The sequence below is a fragment of the Aquarana catesbeiana genome, linkage group LG01, assembly GCF_042186555.1.
Source record: "Aquarana catesbeiana isolate 2022-GZ linkage group LG01, ASM4218655v1, whole genome shotgun sequence".
NCBI classification, from domain to species: Eukaryota; Metazoa; Chordata; class Amphibia; order Anura; family Ranidae; genus Aquarana; species Aquarana catesbeiana.
This window is the reverse complement of record NC_133324.1, coordinates 325,602,380-325,620,669: the sequence shown is the minus strand read 5'-3', so window position 1 is coordinate 325,620,669 and position 18,290 is coordinate 325,602,380. Positions and strand designations below refer to the sequence as shown.

Below are 18,290 nucleotides of genomic sequence, written 5' to 3'. Positions count from 1 at the left end.
GTCTATACTAATGTAGGGGGAGTGGTTTGTCCTGGGGGGGTCTATACTAATGTAGGGGGAGTGGTTTGTCCTGGGGGGGTCTATACTAATGTAGGGGGAGTGGTTTGTCCTGGGGGGGTCTATACTAATGTAGGGGGAGTGGTTTGTCCTGGGGGGGTCTATACTAATGTAGGGGGTGGTTTCGTCCTGGGGGGGTCTATACTAATGTAGGGGGGGGTTGCTTGTTCTGGGGGGTCTATACTAATGTAGGGGGGGTTGTTTGTTCTGGGGGGTCTATACTAATGTGGGGGAGTGGTTTGTCCTGGGGGGGTCTGTACTAATGTAGGGGAGGTAGTTTGGCCGGGGGGTCTGTACTAATGGAGGGGGTGGTTTGTTCTGGGGGGTCTCTACTAATGGAGGAGGGGTCGTTCTGTACTAATGGAGGGGGATTGTTTGTCCTGGGGGGGTCTATACTGATTGGGGGGCTGTACTGAGAGAGGTGTTTATACTTAGTGGGGGGTCTGCACTGACGAAGGGGGTCTATAATGAGGGGCGACTAACACCATGTTTTACCGCACTGACACCAAGCCTAGTGACGCCACTGCAGTCGCGGGCTCTTATTTCCCCTCTCCTCCTTGTGCGTGCTGCTGTACTAGTGAGGGGTGCACTATGTTTCTTCCCCCGTCTTCATATCGGCCAGGGAAGGGAAAAAAAAAAAAAAAAAAAAAAGGAGCAAAGAAGAGGATTGTGGGACATGTAGTCCTGAGGACTGGCAGCCCCACTAACACGGAAACTGCAGCCCACACAGCGAGAGAGAGAGAGCGAGAGAGAGAGAGCGAGAGAGAGAGAGCGAGAGAGAGCGAGAGCGAGAGAGAGCGAGAGCGAGAGAGAGCGAGAGCGAGACAGGAGCCCGGGAAAGCTTTCAGGTAAGTACACCCAGGACTCCAGAGGGAGAGGGCAGTGCTGAGGGAACATCAGAGAGAGAACCCTGCTGCCCTGCGCCACCAGAGGGAAAGCCACACAGCCTAGCGCCATTCCTGGCAGAGAAAGGAATGGAGTCATTGCCAGAATACAGATCTAGGCTCTACCCAACGGAGTCGCCACGGACAATTCAGAGTGAGCTGACTCCTGATCAAAGGAACCGTTGTTGCTGTATAGCTGGGTCAGACGAGAGGGCCAGTCGGCCATTATCTCCTGTAACATGTCTGCAGTCTCTGACCATCTCCTGTACCATGTCTGCAGTCTCTGACCATCTCCTGTACTATGTCTGCAGTCTCTGACCATCTCCTGTACCATGTCTGCAGTCTCTGACCATCTCCTGTACTATGTCTGCAGTCTCTGACCATCTCTTGTAACATGTCTGCAGTCTCTGACCATCTCTTGTAACATGTCTGCAGTCTCTGACCATCTCTTGTAACATGTCTGCAGTCTCTGACCATCTCCTGTACTATGTCTACAGTCTCCGACCATCTCCTGTACCATGTCTGTAGTCTCTGATCATCTCCTGTATTATGTCTGCAGTCTCTGATCATCTCCTGTATTATGTCTGTGGGCTCTAACAGACTCTCTAACAGAAGCCCTCTCTGTGTGCATCAGAGAGACTCCCCTCCAGGTCTTAATTAGTGTACGCTCTTCCTGTATTTTCTTTATTGTTAAGAGAAAATGGGAGGATCCTAGGATAATGAAGACTTCTTAGGGGGGCATCTCTGTGTTTGAGTCATTGCCATAGAAACATTTGTAAAGGGGAGGAGTTGGTAAGATGACCACGCCCATGTGGGGGCGCCAGAAATATTTCTGCACCCAGGTGTCTGTGACCCTAGGATCGGCCCTGCCTGCTTCCGTAATATATTTAAGGAGACTTTACTGTTTTAAGTATGAAAAAGCACATTCAAAAGGTCGATAACCTTATGTTATAAACCAGATACATTACTTGCTTCATTAGATCGTACACTCTGACATTGATAAGGTAAATGTGAAAGGTGCATTAACCCAGAAAGGCAAATCATAAAACACCTGTAGCACTTCTGATTACAGTAAAATGAGTAGCTCCAATGGGCTACTGGATATTACTGGACTGTGGGCTGCTTTATACAAGATCTTCTTAATGGCACTGTAAATTGGAGTTCTCCACCACCCCAAATCAGACATTTTTTTGCAGTTTAACTACACCAAAACAACATTTACTTTATAAATTAGGTACAACGAACACATCTACACTGCTAATAATGGTCTATGATATAGGATGATATTCTGACCCCAAGCTCCCATTGCTTAAACCCTAACTCCAGGAACATTATCACTTTAAAAAGTTTGTTTAACCTAAACAAACCATTTCCTTTACTAATCAATGCAGTGACTGACAGTGCTCTATAAACTGTATTTAGCATCAGCTACATACAGCTGTGTTCTGGCAGGGGTACGATGACTTCCCATCCCAGACCCAAAAGATCGGGCAAAGCACTGCTCAGCCATTCACAAGAAGCATTGTATTTTTATGAAAGAATGCAAGTCTTCCTGATCATGACATCATCCACCCGGCTTCACCTCAACCAGAGGAAGCTTTGTATTAATTTCTAAATGACAAGGCTTCATATCAATAACTTAGCAAAGCTAAGCCCAACTCTATATTATTCTTCTGAGAATGGGATGGGAAGTCCCCATACTGCTGCCAGAATATAGAGCTGTATACAGCACTGACAGCTGCTGCATCGATTAGTAAAGAAAATAGTTTGTTTGGGCCAGCTTGGTATTAAAGTTGTAGTATTCCTGGAATTTGGGTTGAACCAGGGCTCAACCACAATGAGCCAGGGTTTCCAATGTAACCCCAACCCCCCCCCCCCCCACACACACACACAGGTCTTTGGTCTCACCTGGACACTCACAGCCTCCACCTTTAGCACGGTTGGCCACAGCAGCAGCATAGGATCGGGCATCAAGAATTAACAGTTTTTGGGGCTGGGTAGAGTTGCTGTCCGATGAGGGTGAATTTGACATGGATGAGTCTGTAAAAGAGGGATTCTTACCAGTTTTCATATGTTTATCAAAAAGGGGCCAAACAGAGCACTAATCAAAATATGAGGGGAGGCCAATAAGTTCCTATCCTTACCATGATCTAGATGTGCTTGGGATCTGAAATTTTGCAGATTAAAAAAAAGGTGGCTATCTTCATAATATGCATGCCAATTTTTGTTTTTGTAGGTCATGGTGAATTATAGCTAGAGCCAAGAGAAATGGAGTAGGTGTCATGCCGGACAAAATTGAATACCGAGCCGTGATTCCAAAAACAGCAACGAGTGGAATGTGATGTCACACGTAGGGACGGGATTAGGCATTCAAGACTGATATATGCAAACGAGCTCGCCGCTCGTAGGAGATGTTTTGTGTGTGTTTTTTTCTTGTAAATGAAGCGAGTACCCTCACCATTGGTTTTAATAAAAACCAAGCTCTGATTGAAATACTACACTATTTGGCCCCTTCTTTCCTTTAATCCCCCTCCTGCTCCACTGAGAGACAAAGACCCACTAACAGCTCCATCCAGCCCAGGAATCTAAGTGAGAGGAAGTTAGGAGTACAAGGGAGAAGCAGCCATTACCAGCAACTTTATGCGGTTACCGCTTTACTGCAAGGTAAGAGGCCACTTCACACCACTGTGTGTCCTGTGCACGAAGAGGAGATCACCCCCATGCTCTCAGCACCTTATTGCACTTTTTTGCACATTTTCTGATTAGCCACATTAAGAGGATTTAATCGCATTGTACTACATTCCCAGTCCCATTATATATTTTGCACATGTTTGCCTTTGTTTGAATTTTCACAAGTGCTACAGTGGACTTATTTTGGTTATATGTTTATTATACACTGCATTTGCGATTCTTGCCCATATTGATTGCACGTTGCACATTTAAATTTACTAATTGCTGTTTTTTGCACAATGTTTTTTGCCTACTTGCAGCATAGGTTTTTTTTTTTTTTTTTTTAAAGAACAGCGCAGCACCAAATTTTACATACCTTATTTCTATTGCTGTATGGGCTGAGTTTGACCTATATTCGGTGCTTGCAGCAGTTCAACCTTTATTGCCCTTAGTTTACATGGTAGCGCAGGAATAACTATGCATTTCAGTATCATTTTGGACCTGTACCACAAAGATGAGGACTTTTTAAACAGATTAGTGACCATGGATGAAAGCTGGGTATATCCATATGATCCCGAGACTAAAGAAATTAGTAAAACATGCTTCATCACCCACCCCCAAAAAGGTTAAAGGTGCAACATTCATCAATCACAGCTCGGTATTCAACTTTGTCCAGCATGACACCTACTCTTTGGCTCCAACTATAATTCACCACGACCTGCAAAAACAAAAATTGGCATGCATTTTACTTCGATATCCACCTATAAACCTGCAAAATTTCAGATCCCAAGTACATCTAGATCATGATGAGGGTAAGAACTTATTGGCCTCCCCGGTACAAACAAGCCCGACCTGTAAAGATTTCTTACCAAAATCAACCTCAGAAAGAACTCCATTAACGCTGCTATGTATGCATGAACCATTGGCAATTTTGCCTGGACTGCTTCGACTGCTGTCAGAGGCAGAAGCCCTGGCTATGGACTGAATAAGATGTTCATCATCTGCATTCCTCCAGCCCCACCAGCTGACCTCCGGCTGGCCACAGCGAGCGATAACAGAACCATTATTCTGATGCCTGATGAAGAAGAGAGAAACAACCATGGCAGACCAACAGACAAATCAGGGTTATTATGTTCATTTAGATTTGTGATAGCTCCTATGAACTCTAATTTATGATGGTGCCCTGTCATTAATGGTTATAAAGTGACTTGGGCAGAGCAGATTTAGGGTAAGAAAACCACCTTTAAGCCGGTAATGGCATTAAAAACGCATGTCAAGCTAAAAACATTTTTTTTTCTAGTTTTAGATTGAGCGTGGAGCGATTAGAACCTTTGTATAGTTTTTACTTCTATCCAGTGCTCCAGTAGAGATATTATCCCTCACTTTCACAGATGAGTCCCAGTTGCAAAAATGAAAACCTGCAAAGAGACAATACAGGATTTAAAGCGGGGTTCCACCCAAATTTTGAACAATATCTGTATGTATTTTCTTCCTTGCCTAGATGCTGACATGCCGTTTAAAAAAATTTAAATCGCCGTAATTACCTTTTATTTTTCTATTCTTCTTTGCACTTCCTGGTTCTCCTCCCATGGGAGTAGGCGTGTTTCTAGCCTCTCCCAGACTCCGCACAGTCTCCTGGGAGCTAGTCTCCGGCTTCCCAGGATGCCACTGAGCATGTGCGGGAACAAACGGTGAATGCTGGGAGCACAGCATTCACCGCATCCAGGAAATAAATGCTTGTGGGCTTCAAATGCCCACAATGAAGATGGAAACCGCCTGCAGTGAATAAGTTATTCTTTCCGACAAAATATGACACAGGCGGACATATTACACACAATATGTGAGTATGTAATGCTGAGAAGAAAAGTTTGTGAATGAACACAAAAAAAAAAAAACCAAAAAAAAAAAAAACCCCACGATAGATAGGTGGACCCCCGCTTTAAAAGCTAATGGGAGTTCTTTCTAGTCTTCCCCTACTTTTGCCTGGGTCGCTTATTTTCAGGTAATCTATTATACTGCCTCAACAACTAAAAGATATTTTGTATAGGAACTCCAAAAAAAAAAAAAAAAAAAAAAAATTTGTACTTACCATAAAATCCTCACCTTGGAGTCCATTGAGGAACACAGTAATTCAGATAGTTTATATTGCTGCCTACAAGCAGATTGGACACTGGCAAACATTATACATTGTCCCGCCCTCCTCTCAATTACCTCTCCACCCCTCCCAGTGCCTATGGTATAAAATTCCCACACTGAATATGGCCACCAGCATAGCCTGATGGAGCACGCATGCTCCGAACGTGAAGCACCGCCCGCCTCACCCCGCTTCTGGAAGTGAAGACGCAGGTCAGCATGGAGCTCCACGGAGGATCCATGACCGACATCCTGGCCGCCCGGAGGCTCTGAGGACCCTCGGCACCACCAGAACAGCTAACAGGATCCAGGTCACAGGACTCACATCCCAGGAACCCCCCACTGCCCCATGACACCCACATCCCCCGAGAGCACGCGGATGAAACTACTTTACATGCTGGTTTTTAGCAACTCAAATGTGAGTGTTTTTATCTATTATAATAAATATTTTTAACATACATGCTGCACTTAGAGGGCGTCGTCTTTTTTTTTTTTTTTTTTTTTTGTTCCAGAGCTTCTTCTAGCTTTTATAGACTGGCTGCCTTCCATTTATTCAGCATCATTTTATCCTTACATGGACTAATACCTGAACTTGTTGTGAAACATTAACTACCACCACCAAGTTCCCCCTCTCAGGAACCCCCAACCCACCCACTTCCCCCCCACCATTTTTAGTTATATGTACTCGGCTACCTCCATTGTGCTCCATATTAACATCTTGATCGTTTAATAAATTACCGGGAGCTGCCCACAGAAATGTACGGGAAATATGGGGACACTTTTACTTACCCTGTTAACAACCCTAAACGATGCCCTTCAAGAAGGCAGTTTACCCGCTTCTATGAATGAGGCCATCATGGTGGTCATCCCAAAACACAGACGTCAAATTACTAGCATGGGTGTTAGCCACTAGACTTTCGGGGGTTGTGGCAGACCTGGTCCACTCTGACCAGTCCAGCTTCATCCCTACCCGACCTACAGCGCTGAACATCCGCAGGTTATTTCTCAACACTCAAATCCCAGTAGATAACCCCGGCAACAGAGCTATTTTTTTCCCTCGACGCTTCCAAAGCTTCTGACAGCATTGAGTGGAACTATTTGTGGGAAGTGCTGCATCGATTTGGTCTGGGCGACAGATTCATATCATGGGTGCAGCTATTGTATGCTGCCCCCACGGCGAAGGTAAGGATTAATGACACCCTATCTGAGCCATTTCCTCGGTTTCGCGGGACACGGCAGGGGTGCCCATTGTCACCCCTGCTGTTTGCCCTTGCATTGGAACCTCTGGCAGCTATGGTGCGGGCCTCCCAACATCACAAGTTTCTGGCGGGGTCAGAGGGGAAAAAAAAAAAAAATCTCATTGTACGCAGACGATACCAAGCTGTACTAAAGAGATAATGGGGACTCCCTGAGGGCAGTGATGCACCTAATCAACCAGTTTGGGCGGCTGTCGGGCTTTGCCATTAACTGGCACAAATCAGCTCTTTTACCACTGGACTCCCTACAGACACCTCTACCAGATGATGTTTCTCATATACAAGTTGTTACCTCATTCAAATACTTCGGTATAGTAGTGACAGGGGACAGAGCCATCTTTAATACTGAATGGACCCTGAGCAAAAAGTTTCTTGGGCCCTCCCAAATTCACTAATCAACTATTTGCGGGCAGTGCAGGCTCAAGGGGCAGCTGCTCTGGGCCCAACACTGACTGGGCCTGGACAGCTGCCCCTTTTGCCCTATGCTAAAGGTGGCCCTGACAGGAGACTATATTATACTGAACTTGAAACCAATACTACTTAAGTTTCAACATAAACAGGCCAGTTGGAGTAAGCTACCACTGTCGGGTAAATCTTATAAAAATGATCTAGGCACTGCAACTTTTGTACATTTTACACAATGCCCCAGTCTGAATACCACAGTACTGGTTTCGACGTATTGACTCACAGTTCAGAGCCCTCGTCTGGAGAGGTGGAGTGGCACGTATTAAACTTGCCACTCTGCAACTCCCCAAAGATCAGGGTGGAATCGCTGTTCCTCACCCACAAATGTACTACTTTGCAGACCAACTACAACACTTCACGGGGTGGGATCTTGAGACAACTACAAACCCCTCCAGCAATCTCCTTATCGGCCGGGACACAGCTTATACCGCCCTGTCCCATATGGAAACAGGACTTCCTAAAATCCCATTTAATTGCCCTACGGCTCAGCTACTGATGAAAGTCTGCAAGGGGGTTAACACACTCGGATTGATGGGTTATCTACGTCAAACCCCCATTTGGCAAAACCTCTTTTACACAGACTTAAAACAGGGTCCTCAAGCCCCCGATTTGGGAAAGGGCAGGGATTAATTTCCTCTTCCAGATTCTTGATGGGTCCGTTCTAAAGCCATACTCCCAATTACTGAGTGAATTTCCCATGCTTAAAAGGTCATCAGTACCAATATGTTCAGCTGCACTATGCCTTGAGGTGCTAGAGTAGACACTCTATATTGAAACTGGAGGTCCCTGCGTTCCTAGAATCCAGATACACCGACCCTGAGAAGAACAAACTCACCTATTGTTGAACATACAAGCCCCTGACCTTTTACCTTGTAGGGAGGGATGGGAGAGAGATGTTGGCCCCATTGATGGCGAACAGTGGGAGCAGATTTTGGGAGTGGGACCTTTGGTGTCGGTGCCCACGGTATAGAGACTGTCCCATCTGTTTATATTGCACAGAGTGTACCGTACGCCTGTGCAGTTGTAAAAATGGGGCAGTCGAGATACCCCATTTGTCAGAAATGTCAAGCCCAACCCGGCGCTCTTATTCATATGCTCTGGAGATGCCCCAAACTGATGAGGTACTGGAGAACCATCATTGCCAAAGTCAATAGTATATACCAGGGTTAACTAGATCCGCTAAGGTGTCTGTTAGGGAATCTTGATGAAGAATTGTACCCCCCTCCAGTATACATTGCCCTCACAAGGCTCCTATACCTGGCTAGCAAGCCAATTGCCCAACTCTAGCTTTCACCACCCCCGAAAATGACAATGGATCCAACAGGTCAACACTATCCTTATCCGAGAAAAAAATACCATCATAGAAAAATCGCCAAAAAAATTTATAAGCATATGGCAGAGCTGGTTGAATTCCCCAGAGGTGGCACCCCCAAAGATGGCTTAAGACAGATTACTGATGGGATAGTTGGTTTCATGAGCTAATTTCAGAGTTTTATATGGAAGAATAGGTGACCCGCCAAGAGCGATTGGCTAGTTCTTTAGAACATAATTACCTTTATGCACACTACCAGTTGGACTAGAGTTCTCCTTATAATTTAATTTGTATCTCCGTTTTTGATTATTTTGCTTGAATGTTGCACTTACCTTTGTTATGAGTGCAGGGAATTCAGGGTATTACACAATGCATCTCAGGCGCATGATTAAAAAGACGGTTATACATTCACCACCACTTATATATTGTTGTGAATATTGAGAATCCTGTTAAAGGATTGTATACCTATGCAAATATAGCATGTAGTGTCTTGTGTGTTCTCATTAATACAAACCTTTTTATTGATTAAAAAAAAAAAATTATATCCTATTCATCTATGCCCAGCTTTTCCCCTTTTTAATCTCTTAGCCACATAAAAATTAAACATTTACTGATTTTCTTGATAACGCTAGGGCTAGCCATAGATCTGTCACAGATCTGACACAAATCCTGAAGACAGGTGAAAAATGTAGATCTAATGCTTCATCCTGGGTGAGTCTCCCATCTCCTCTTTATGGAGAAAATAGAGAATTTACAGAATGCAACAGGTATTTTTTTTACTTCTGAATTAGCTACCAACCTTCCCGATCAACTGCATCACCTCCACTGATTTCCACTCAAATCATAATACATATGGCCATCCTCGTGGTGAGAAAAACTGCTTAAAAATTAAGTTCATTCTTTAACTTTGCCACCAAGTTACTGCATAGTTCTGGGAGCATTGAGTGTTAGTAAATCACACTCTAGCTTTACCTGTACACCACTGCAGGAATGCGTTTCCAAGCGCGAAAGCTAGCAACACTCTCCAATTCTTTGTCTGTTATAGCTGCTGGGACTATCAGCTCTTGTGGATAGCTTGCACATAATCTATGAGAGAAAGGGTAAACAGAATGAGAAACAGTCAGGTCTATCTTTAGGCATTAGGTCATTAAAAGAACAAACCCTCTATTTAATCTGTAAACACAATGAAGTTTACTTATGAATCAGTGATATTTTCCTGACTTGGGTCATGAACTTTAAAGCATAAACTATTAAAATTGTTGATAGCGTAAGGAAGGGTTATCAGCATTATCAGTTTTTTTTTTTTTTTTAAATTGTTGCCATCTTTATCTCATCAGGCAATCTCTGCATTGGAAAGATTTCCTCTCCCTTTCTGCTAAGGCTATCCCCTCTTAGACAGCGGTCAGAACAACAAGAACAACAAGAACAACCCAGGAACAAGGGTCCCCAATTAAAGATTTCCTCTCTATTCCCATTCTGGTGGCAACCTAATAGAAGAATTTTGACTTGCATGTAAATTTAATTATCTTGGCATACAGTACAGGTCAGTGTCAAAGTGGTCATAGACCCTGGGTTATAGGCACATACTTTCAGGTGACTGGAAACTGGCAAAGCTCTCACAGATATGCCCTTCCGGGGCGCCTCCTCTATAACCCTGCCCTACTCAGAAAGTCCTCACTTTTGAAGCCAGCAATGCAGAGCAACCAAGGAACAGAAGGGAGGGTGGCCTGTGATCTCTCCTGTACTCCAAGATATGTAGTTTACAGGCAAGTCAAAATCCCTCATCTTAATTGTACAGTACAGGACATTGGCATAGTATTCATAGACTCCGGAATGTCCCCAAGCAATGAAAAGAAGGGTGGGCAACAACAGGCAAACATGACTGTGCCAACAGGTCCAACAGCCTTAACTTAGGAGTGCTGCTGCAAGAGAATGTAGGTGGTTATATGTGGTAATCCATGTGGTAAACTTATGAAGAGGCAACAGAGGTATGATGTCAGAGTGCCCTAGAAATCCAATGTGGTGGATTAAACACTTCAATTAGGAGGAGTCTTGATGTTTAGAGTGTAGGCTCATGAGAGCAGTCAACACAGTTGAATCTAGCAAAGGTGGATAGAGTAAATATGAAGAAATCCTCTAATAGGGTGCTGAGGGTAGGACGCATACAGAGTCTGTCTTCACATACTAGAAAGTTGTGATTTTAAACTTATAGAAGGACTAGGTCTTCCTTGAGGTGAAATACAATAACCTAAGACGGGGATAGTATATAGTATATAACTATCTTTGTCCTTTAGAAGGATGAGGAAGGGTTCTAAAAAAAAAAACAAACTAAAAAAAAAACAAAAAAAAAACGCTGGTACCGCAAAGTCTCTGCACGTTCTGCTTCCCAGCTCTGCCCCCAGCTTCCTTCCGGCAGCAGCACAACGAAGGGATGGTGGGGTTTCTTGACATCTAATGTAAGGGTGAATGGGGTTTTCTGAACATCTAGTTTTACAGATACAACCAGTTCTTTGAGGGCAATCATAATGCAGATACGGCCTGCGATGAAAATCAGTATGACACCCCACCCCTGCTCTAGAGGTACTAATCCTTGGAACAAACAGTTTCAGGGTGTTCTGCAGTTCTAAACGTCATGGAGAAGAACAGTGAAGGTGGTGGTGAGGGACTTCTCTGAACCCTTGATTGAATCCAGTGTCTGGAACACCCAGGGAGTGCAGCAGACATTCTCCCACTATTAGGAGTGAGGGTGCTCCTTCACTGGAAAAAGAGGGCTTTGCAGAAGCCAAGTCTTCCACCAAAAAAAAAAAAAAAAAAAAAGTATGATCTTTAGGTTTAGGTCCAGAAGTTGAAGCCTGGGTAGATTGTATTGCTCTACCTTTGAGTAAAGGGTTCCTGAAGGGAAGGATGTTTGAACTTTTCTCTGTGGCAGAAGAACTTTTCTTCCTGTGAAAGAGCATCCCTCGTAGGGCAAGGGCATGAGGCATTTAACAAGTCGTTTAATGCATATATCTACATACATACATACATACATACATACATACATACATACATACATACATACACACACACATACACACACACATATATATATATACACACACAAACATACACACACAGTGGGGACGGAAAGTATTCAGACCCCCTTAAATTTTTCACTCTGTTATATTGCAGCCATTTTGTAAAATCATTTAAGTTATTTTCCTCATTAATGAGCACAGCACCCCATATTGACAGAAAAACACAGAATTGTTGACATTTTTGAAGATTAGAAATGAAAAAACGGAAAGATCACATGGTCCCAAGTATTCAGACCCTTTGCTGTGACACTCATATTTAACTCAGGTGCTGTCCATTTCTTCAGATCATCCTTGATGGTTCTACACCTTCATTTGAGTCCAGCTGTGTTTAATTATACCGGTTGGACTTGATTAGGAAAGCCACACACCTGTCTATACAAGACCTTACAGCTCATAGTGCATGCCAGAACAAAATGAGAATCACAAGATCAAAAAAGGAACTGCCTGAAGAGCTCACAGACAGAATTGTGGCAAGGTACAGATCTGGCCAAGGTTACAAAAAAAATTTCTACTGCACTTAAGGTTCCTAAGAGCACAGTGGCCTCCATAATCCTTAAATGGAAGACGTTTGGGGCGACCAGAACCCTTCCTAGAGCTAGCCGTCTGGCCAAACTGAGCTATCGGGGGAGAAGAGCCTTGGTGAGAGAGGTAGAGAAGAACCCAAAGATCACTGTGGCTGAGCTTCAGAGATGCAGTCGTGAGATGGGGGAAAGTTGTAGAAAGTCAACCATCACTGCAGCCCTCCACCAGTCGGGGCTTTATGGCAGAGTGGCCCGACGGAAGCCTCTCCTTAGTGCAAGACACACGAAAGCCCGCATGGAGTTTGCTAAAAAACAAAACACCTGAAGGACTCCAAGATGGTGAGACATAAGATTCTCTGGTCTGATGAGACCAAGATAGAACTTTTTGGCCTTAATTCTAAGTGGTATGTGTGGAGAAAACCAGGCACTGCTCATCACCTGTCCAATACAGTCACAACAGTGAGGCATGGTGGTGGCAGCATCATGCTGTGGGGGTGTTTTTCAGCTGCAGGGACAGGACGACTGGTTGCAATCAAGGGAAAGATGAATGCGGCCAAGTACAGGGATATCCTGGACGAAAACCTTCTCCAGAGTGCTCGGGACCTCAGACTGGGCCGTAGGTTTAACTTCCAAGACAATGACCCCAAGCACACAGCTAAAATAACAAAGGAGTGGCTTCACAACAACTCCGTGACTGTTCTTGAATGGCCCAGCCAGAGCCCTGACTTAAACCCAATTGAGCATCTCTGGAGAGACCTAAAAATGGCTGTCCACCAACATTTACCATCCAACCTGACAGAACTGGAGAGGATCTGCAAGGAGGCATGGCAGAGGATCCCCAAATCCAGGTGTGAAAATCTTGTTGCATCTTTCCCAAAAAGACTCATGGCTGTATTAGATCAAAAAGGTGCTTCTACTAAATACTGAGCAAAGGGTCTGAATACTTAGGACCATGTGATATTTCCGTTTTTCTTTTTTAATAAATCTGCAAAAATGTCAACAATTCTGTGTTTTTCTGTCAATATGGGGTGCTGTGTGTACATTAATGAGGAAAAAATTAACTAAAAGGATTTTAGCAAATGGCTGCAATATAACAGAGTGAAAAATGTAAGGGGGTCTGAATACTTTCCGTCCCCACTGTATACACACACACGTCTCAAACTTAGAATATCAAAAAGTTAATTTCAGTATCAATCAAAAAGTGAAATTCATTTTATACAGATGCGTTACACACAGAGTGATAGATTTCAAGCATTTCTTTATTTTACTTTTGATTACAGCTACTGAAAACCCAAAATTCAGTATCAAAATTAGATTACATAAGCCCTATAAAAAAAGGATTTTTATTACAGAAACGTTGGCTTACTGAAAAGTATGTCCATGTGCAGTATAGTATGCACTCAATACTTGGTCGGGGCTCCTTTTGCATGAATTACTGCATCAATGCGGCTGCATCACTGACTGTGGAAAATAAACATTTCATTTGGTAATCAAGGTCCCAGAGTCTGGAGGAAGAGTGGAGAGGCACAGAATCCAAGTTGCATGAGGTCCAGTGTGAAGTTTCCACAGTCCATGATGATTTGAGGAGCCATGTCATCTGCTGGTGTTGGTCCACTGTTTTATCAAGTCCAAAGTAAGGTTAGCCCTCTACTGGGAAATTCTAGAGCACTTCAGGCTTCCCTCTGCTGACCAGCTTTATGGAGATGCAGATTTCATTTTTCAGCAGGACTTGGCACCTGCCCAGACTGCCAAAAGTACAAATACCTGGTTTAACGATAAATGGTATCACGGTGCTTGATTGGCCAGCAAACTCGCCTGACCTAAACCCATCAGAGAATCTGTGGGGTATTGTCAAGAGGAAGACAAGACACCAGACCCAACAATGCAGATGAGCTGAAAGCCGCTACCAAAGCAAAGCAGATCTTATGTAATATTCTAATTTTCTTAGATACTGAATTTTGGGTTTTCACTAGCTGTAAGCCATAGTCATCAAAATTCAAACAAAGAAATGCTTGAAATATATCACTCTGTGTGAAACGCATCTATATAAAAATATGAGTTTTACTTTTTGAGTTGAATTAATGAACTAAAATTAACTTTTTGATGATATTCTAATTTTATGAGATGCACACATACATACATACATACTTGTGCTCATAAGTTTACATACCCTGGAAGAATGTATGATTTCTTGGCAATTTTTCAGAGAATATGAAAAACAACAAAATCTTTTTTCACTCATGGTTAGTGTTTGGCTGAAGCCATTTATTATAAATCAACTGTGTTTACTCTCTTTAAATAATCATAACAGAAACTAGAATTGTCAAAGGATCTGCGGGAAAAGGTAGTTGAACTACGGTCAGGTAGACCAACTAAAATTTCAGCCACAACTGCCAGGAAAATTGTTCGGGATGCAAAGAAAAACCCACAAATAACTTCAGGTGACATACAGGACTCTCTGAAAATGTGGTGTGGCTGTTTTTAAGATGCACAATAAGGAGGCACTTGAAGAAAGATGGGCTGCATGGTCAAGTCGTCAGAAGAAAGCCATTACTGAATGAATGATTTGTATAGTGCTGCAATTGCAAACTTAATCGCCTCAAGGCGCTATTACTACGCAAATGTCAAAGTATCCCGCTTACAATACGCCACATAGAACAGACACAAGCTTCAAACCTTCTGGCACAAAGTCATTTGGAGTGACAAGACCAAAATTGAGCTTTTTGGCCACAACCATAAACGCTTCATTTGGAGAGGAGTCAACAAGGCCTATAAAGACAGGTACACCATTCCTACTGTGAAACACGGAGGTGGATCACTGATGTTTTGGGGATGTGTGAGCTACAAAGGCACAGGAAATTTGGTCAAAATTAATGGCAAGGTGAATGCAGTACGTTATCAAAAAAATACTGGAGGAACATTTGCATTCATCAGCCAGGAAGCTGCACATTGGACATACTTGAACATTCCAACATGACAATGATCCAAAACACAGGGACAAAGCGACTTGTCATTGGCTACAGCAGAATAAAGTGAATGTTCTGGAGTGGCTATCTCAGTCTCCTGACTTAAATATCATTGAGCCACTCTGGGGAGATCTCAAACCTGCAGTTCATGCCAGACAGCCCAAGAAATTGCAGGAACCGGAGGCTTTTTGCCAAGAGGGATGAGCAGCTTTACCATCTGAGAAGATAAAGAGCCTCATCCACAAATACCACAAAAGACTTCAAGCTGTCATTGATGTTAAAAGGGGGCGATACACGGTATTAAGAACTGGAGTATGTAAACTTTTGATCAGGGACATTTGGGTAGTTTCTGTTGTGATTAGGATTTAAAAAGAGTAAAACACTGTTACCAGCATAAATGGCTTCAGTGTAAGAAAAGTGTTTTATCATTCATATTCTCTGAAAAATGGGCAAGAGTTGATTGAAGACTCCAAAGCTAAAATAATAAACTAACCAAGTCAGTGGTTCTCAACCTGGGGTCGGGACCCCCTCGGGAGTCGAATGATAATTTGCCAGGGGTCAAAGAATCCTGGGCTATTCCAGAAGCCCGCACCGCTCTTCCAGCCTTTTTGCGGCCGCTCAGCAGGGCTGTCCCTGGAGCCCGCGGCCACCCACTCAGCCTCTTAGCAGCCGCCCATTCAGTTTATGGCATGGCTGGGGGCAGAGACTAGAGGTCAGCTGACTTGTGAGGAATGTCTAGTGGGAGGGGCTGGAGGAGACCCTATCTCCTGATTTCGGCATAGGTGACACTGCTACGAGACACCACAAAGTCGGAGACACAGTGAAGCCAGAGACACAGTGAGTAACAGTACCTGTGATTACAGTTGCCATTAAAAAGTCCCCACTACAGTTCTCAGATCAGCAGACGGCCTTGATCAAGAGCACCTAAGTTGGCTGATCAGAACTCCCCCCCCAGCATTGCCACTCATGGGAGAAGAGGGAGGTCCACCACCTTAACACTAGCAAAAAGACAAAAAACTGAGAAATCACTGAAAGTGGTAGGGAGGCATTATAGGAGGATTGGCGTGTGTTGTCGAAAGCTTTGCAGACAGGAAGGGGGCATTGGCTTGTCACGGGGGATGTCAATGAGGGTGGAGAAGTATTTTAAAGTGGCAGGGGATTGTGGAGCGGCTGGCGAAGAGGAGGAAATAAGGCAGGAGGAGCAGCTCTCACATTTTAGATGAATAAAGAGTTAGCTGTACAATTCTGCTGTACTTTCATGGTCACTGAAGTAACCATGATCTTACAGCAGAAAGGCAAATGCAAGCAACGAAAGGCTGCCAGCGAAACAGTTAAAGGCCATTAAAAACAAAAAACCTGGTCGTTAGCCAAATTTACCTTAATGGTTGGAACTAGAAGGTTTATATGGCTGTTTCCTCTCCTAGCTTTGTACCTTGTTTAGAACAGAATTCTTGACAGTGGAATACCAGCTATGGAAAGGACACATGAACTTGAGTATAAAATTAAATGTTGAACTATTTTGCAATTTGTCAATCTTTTGTAAGTTTGTATTGGAGAAGCATCCAAAGCTCTTGTTGTGCATCTGGTACTTATTCAAGCAGAGAAAATTGAGTACTGTCCGTGATACTTTTTTTATTTGCACTAACATACAATTTTTCAGGACAAGCTTTCGGGGTATGCGCCCTTCTTCAAGGTCCAAGCAGTACTGTTTTAAAGGAGAATGTAAAAAAAAAAAAAAAAACACAAAAAAAAAAAAACAAACACACAACACTACACATCTGAGGGAAAGGAGAGAGAAAAAAGAACAAACACATACAAATCAATGGTAATAAAGATAGCAGCAGAGTTAGTGAGGTAAGACAGAGGGAGATCTATAGAATGGAAGGGGGGGGTGCTAGTCACAGAGGGGGGGGGGTCGTAAAACTTTGGTATAAAAAAAGGTAAGGAAACCAATATCTAAATTCAAGCCATTGCTATTTGGGTCAAAAAGAATTATTCTTAGTTCAAATGTTTTCCTTTCCTGGATAGTTCTGAAATTCCCTTTAAGAACTAAAACATTGAGGTCTTCTATAGTGTGGTCTGGTTGTGAGAAGTGTTGTCCCACAGGTGTGCATAAACTTGTGAATTAGTACTGCTTGGACCTTGAAGAAGGGGACATACCCCAAAAGCTTGTCCTGAAAAATTTTATGTTAGTGCAAATAAAAAATGTATCACAGACTGTACTCCATTTTCTCTGTCACAATTGCACTAATACGGCTACAATCACATCAAGTATGATGGAAGATGCTGCATATAGCCGCATAAAGAAGCAGTTAACCAACCTGATCACAAAGGAAACACAGGTCAACAGCGAAATCTTCTTTCTCTCAAGATGCAAAAAGAGGAATCTCATACCACAGGGTAACCGGATTAAAAATCCTTGTGCAAATACACTGAACTCTCCTTATGCAGAAGGACTCTGCAGACATACCAGCGAAAGGTTAAGGAACAACCTCATTCATAAACTGTATGGTAAAAGGGAAACAATCCGGAAACAAAGCAGTTGGTGTTTGAAACCTCAACACCATTGGACCCTACAAGCATCAAGAATAAAATCGAAACATTACAAAGACCACTACAAAAACTTGCCATGAACAGGAAGCAAAAAAACAAAACAAAAAAAAAAAAAAAAAACTCCAAAAGCTACACCAAGAGCAAACCTTTTAGATACAACCTAAACACAAGACAAACACAACTTCTATAACTCCTGCCATCAGCAACTTGGAACCCGATCCAGAATCCCAAGGTATCCCTTGTGTAAATGCTGACTTGACAGAAAATGTGGCTATAAAAAGAGGAAATCGGAATCATAAATTTGTCAAATCATAAACTTTCTACAGCAGAAACAACAGTCCTCTCCAAAGGCCTCACATTCTGCCCAACCACCAAATTGGATAATTTACAGGTATG

General features: G+C 43.2%; 1 protein-coding gene across 6 annotated transcripts in view; it reads right to left on the bottom strand.

Annotated features, from left to right (window-relative positions):
- Window positions 1–18,290, bottom strand: part of MTMR3 (myotubularin related protein 3) — a 188,957-nt gene that overhangs the window by 60,679 nt on the left and 109,988 nt on the right. For all 6 annotated transcript variants that reach the window (XM_073630785.1, XM_073630762.1, XM_073630795.1 and 3 more), the window contains exons 9-11: window positions 9,750–9,863; window positions 4,481–4,686; window positions 2,850–2,981 (exon numbers count right to left, since the gene is read on the bottom strand). In XM_073630785.1, the coding sequence (XP_073486886.1) occupies window positions 2,850–2,981; window positions 4,481–4,686; window positions 9,750–9,863 (452 nt within the window). The remainder of the gene's footprint in view (window positions 1–2,849; window positions 2,982–4,480; window positions 4,687–9,749; window positions 9,864–18,290) is intronic.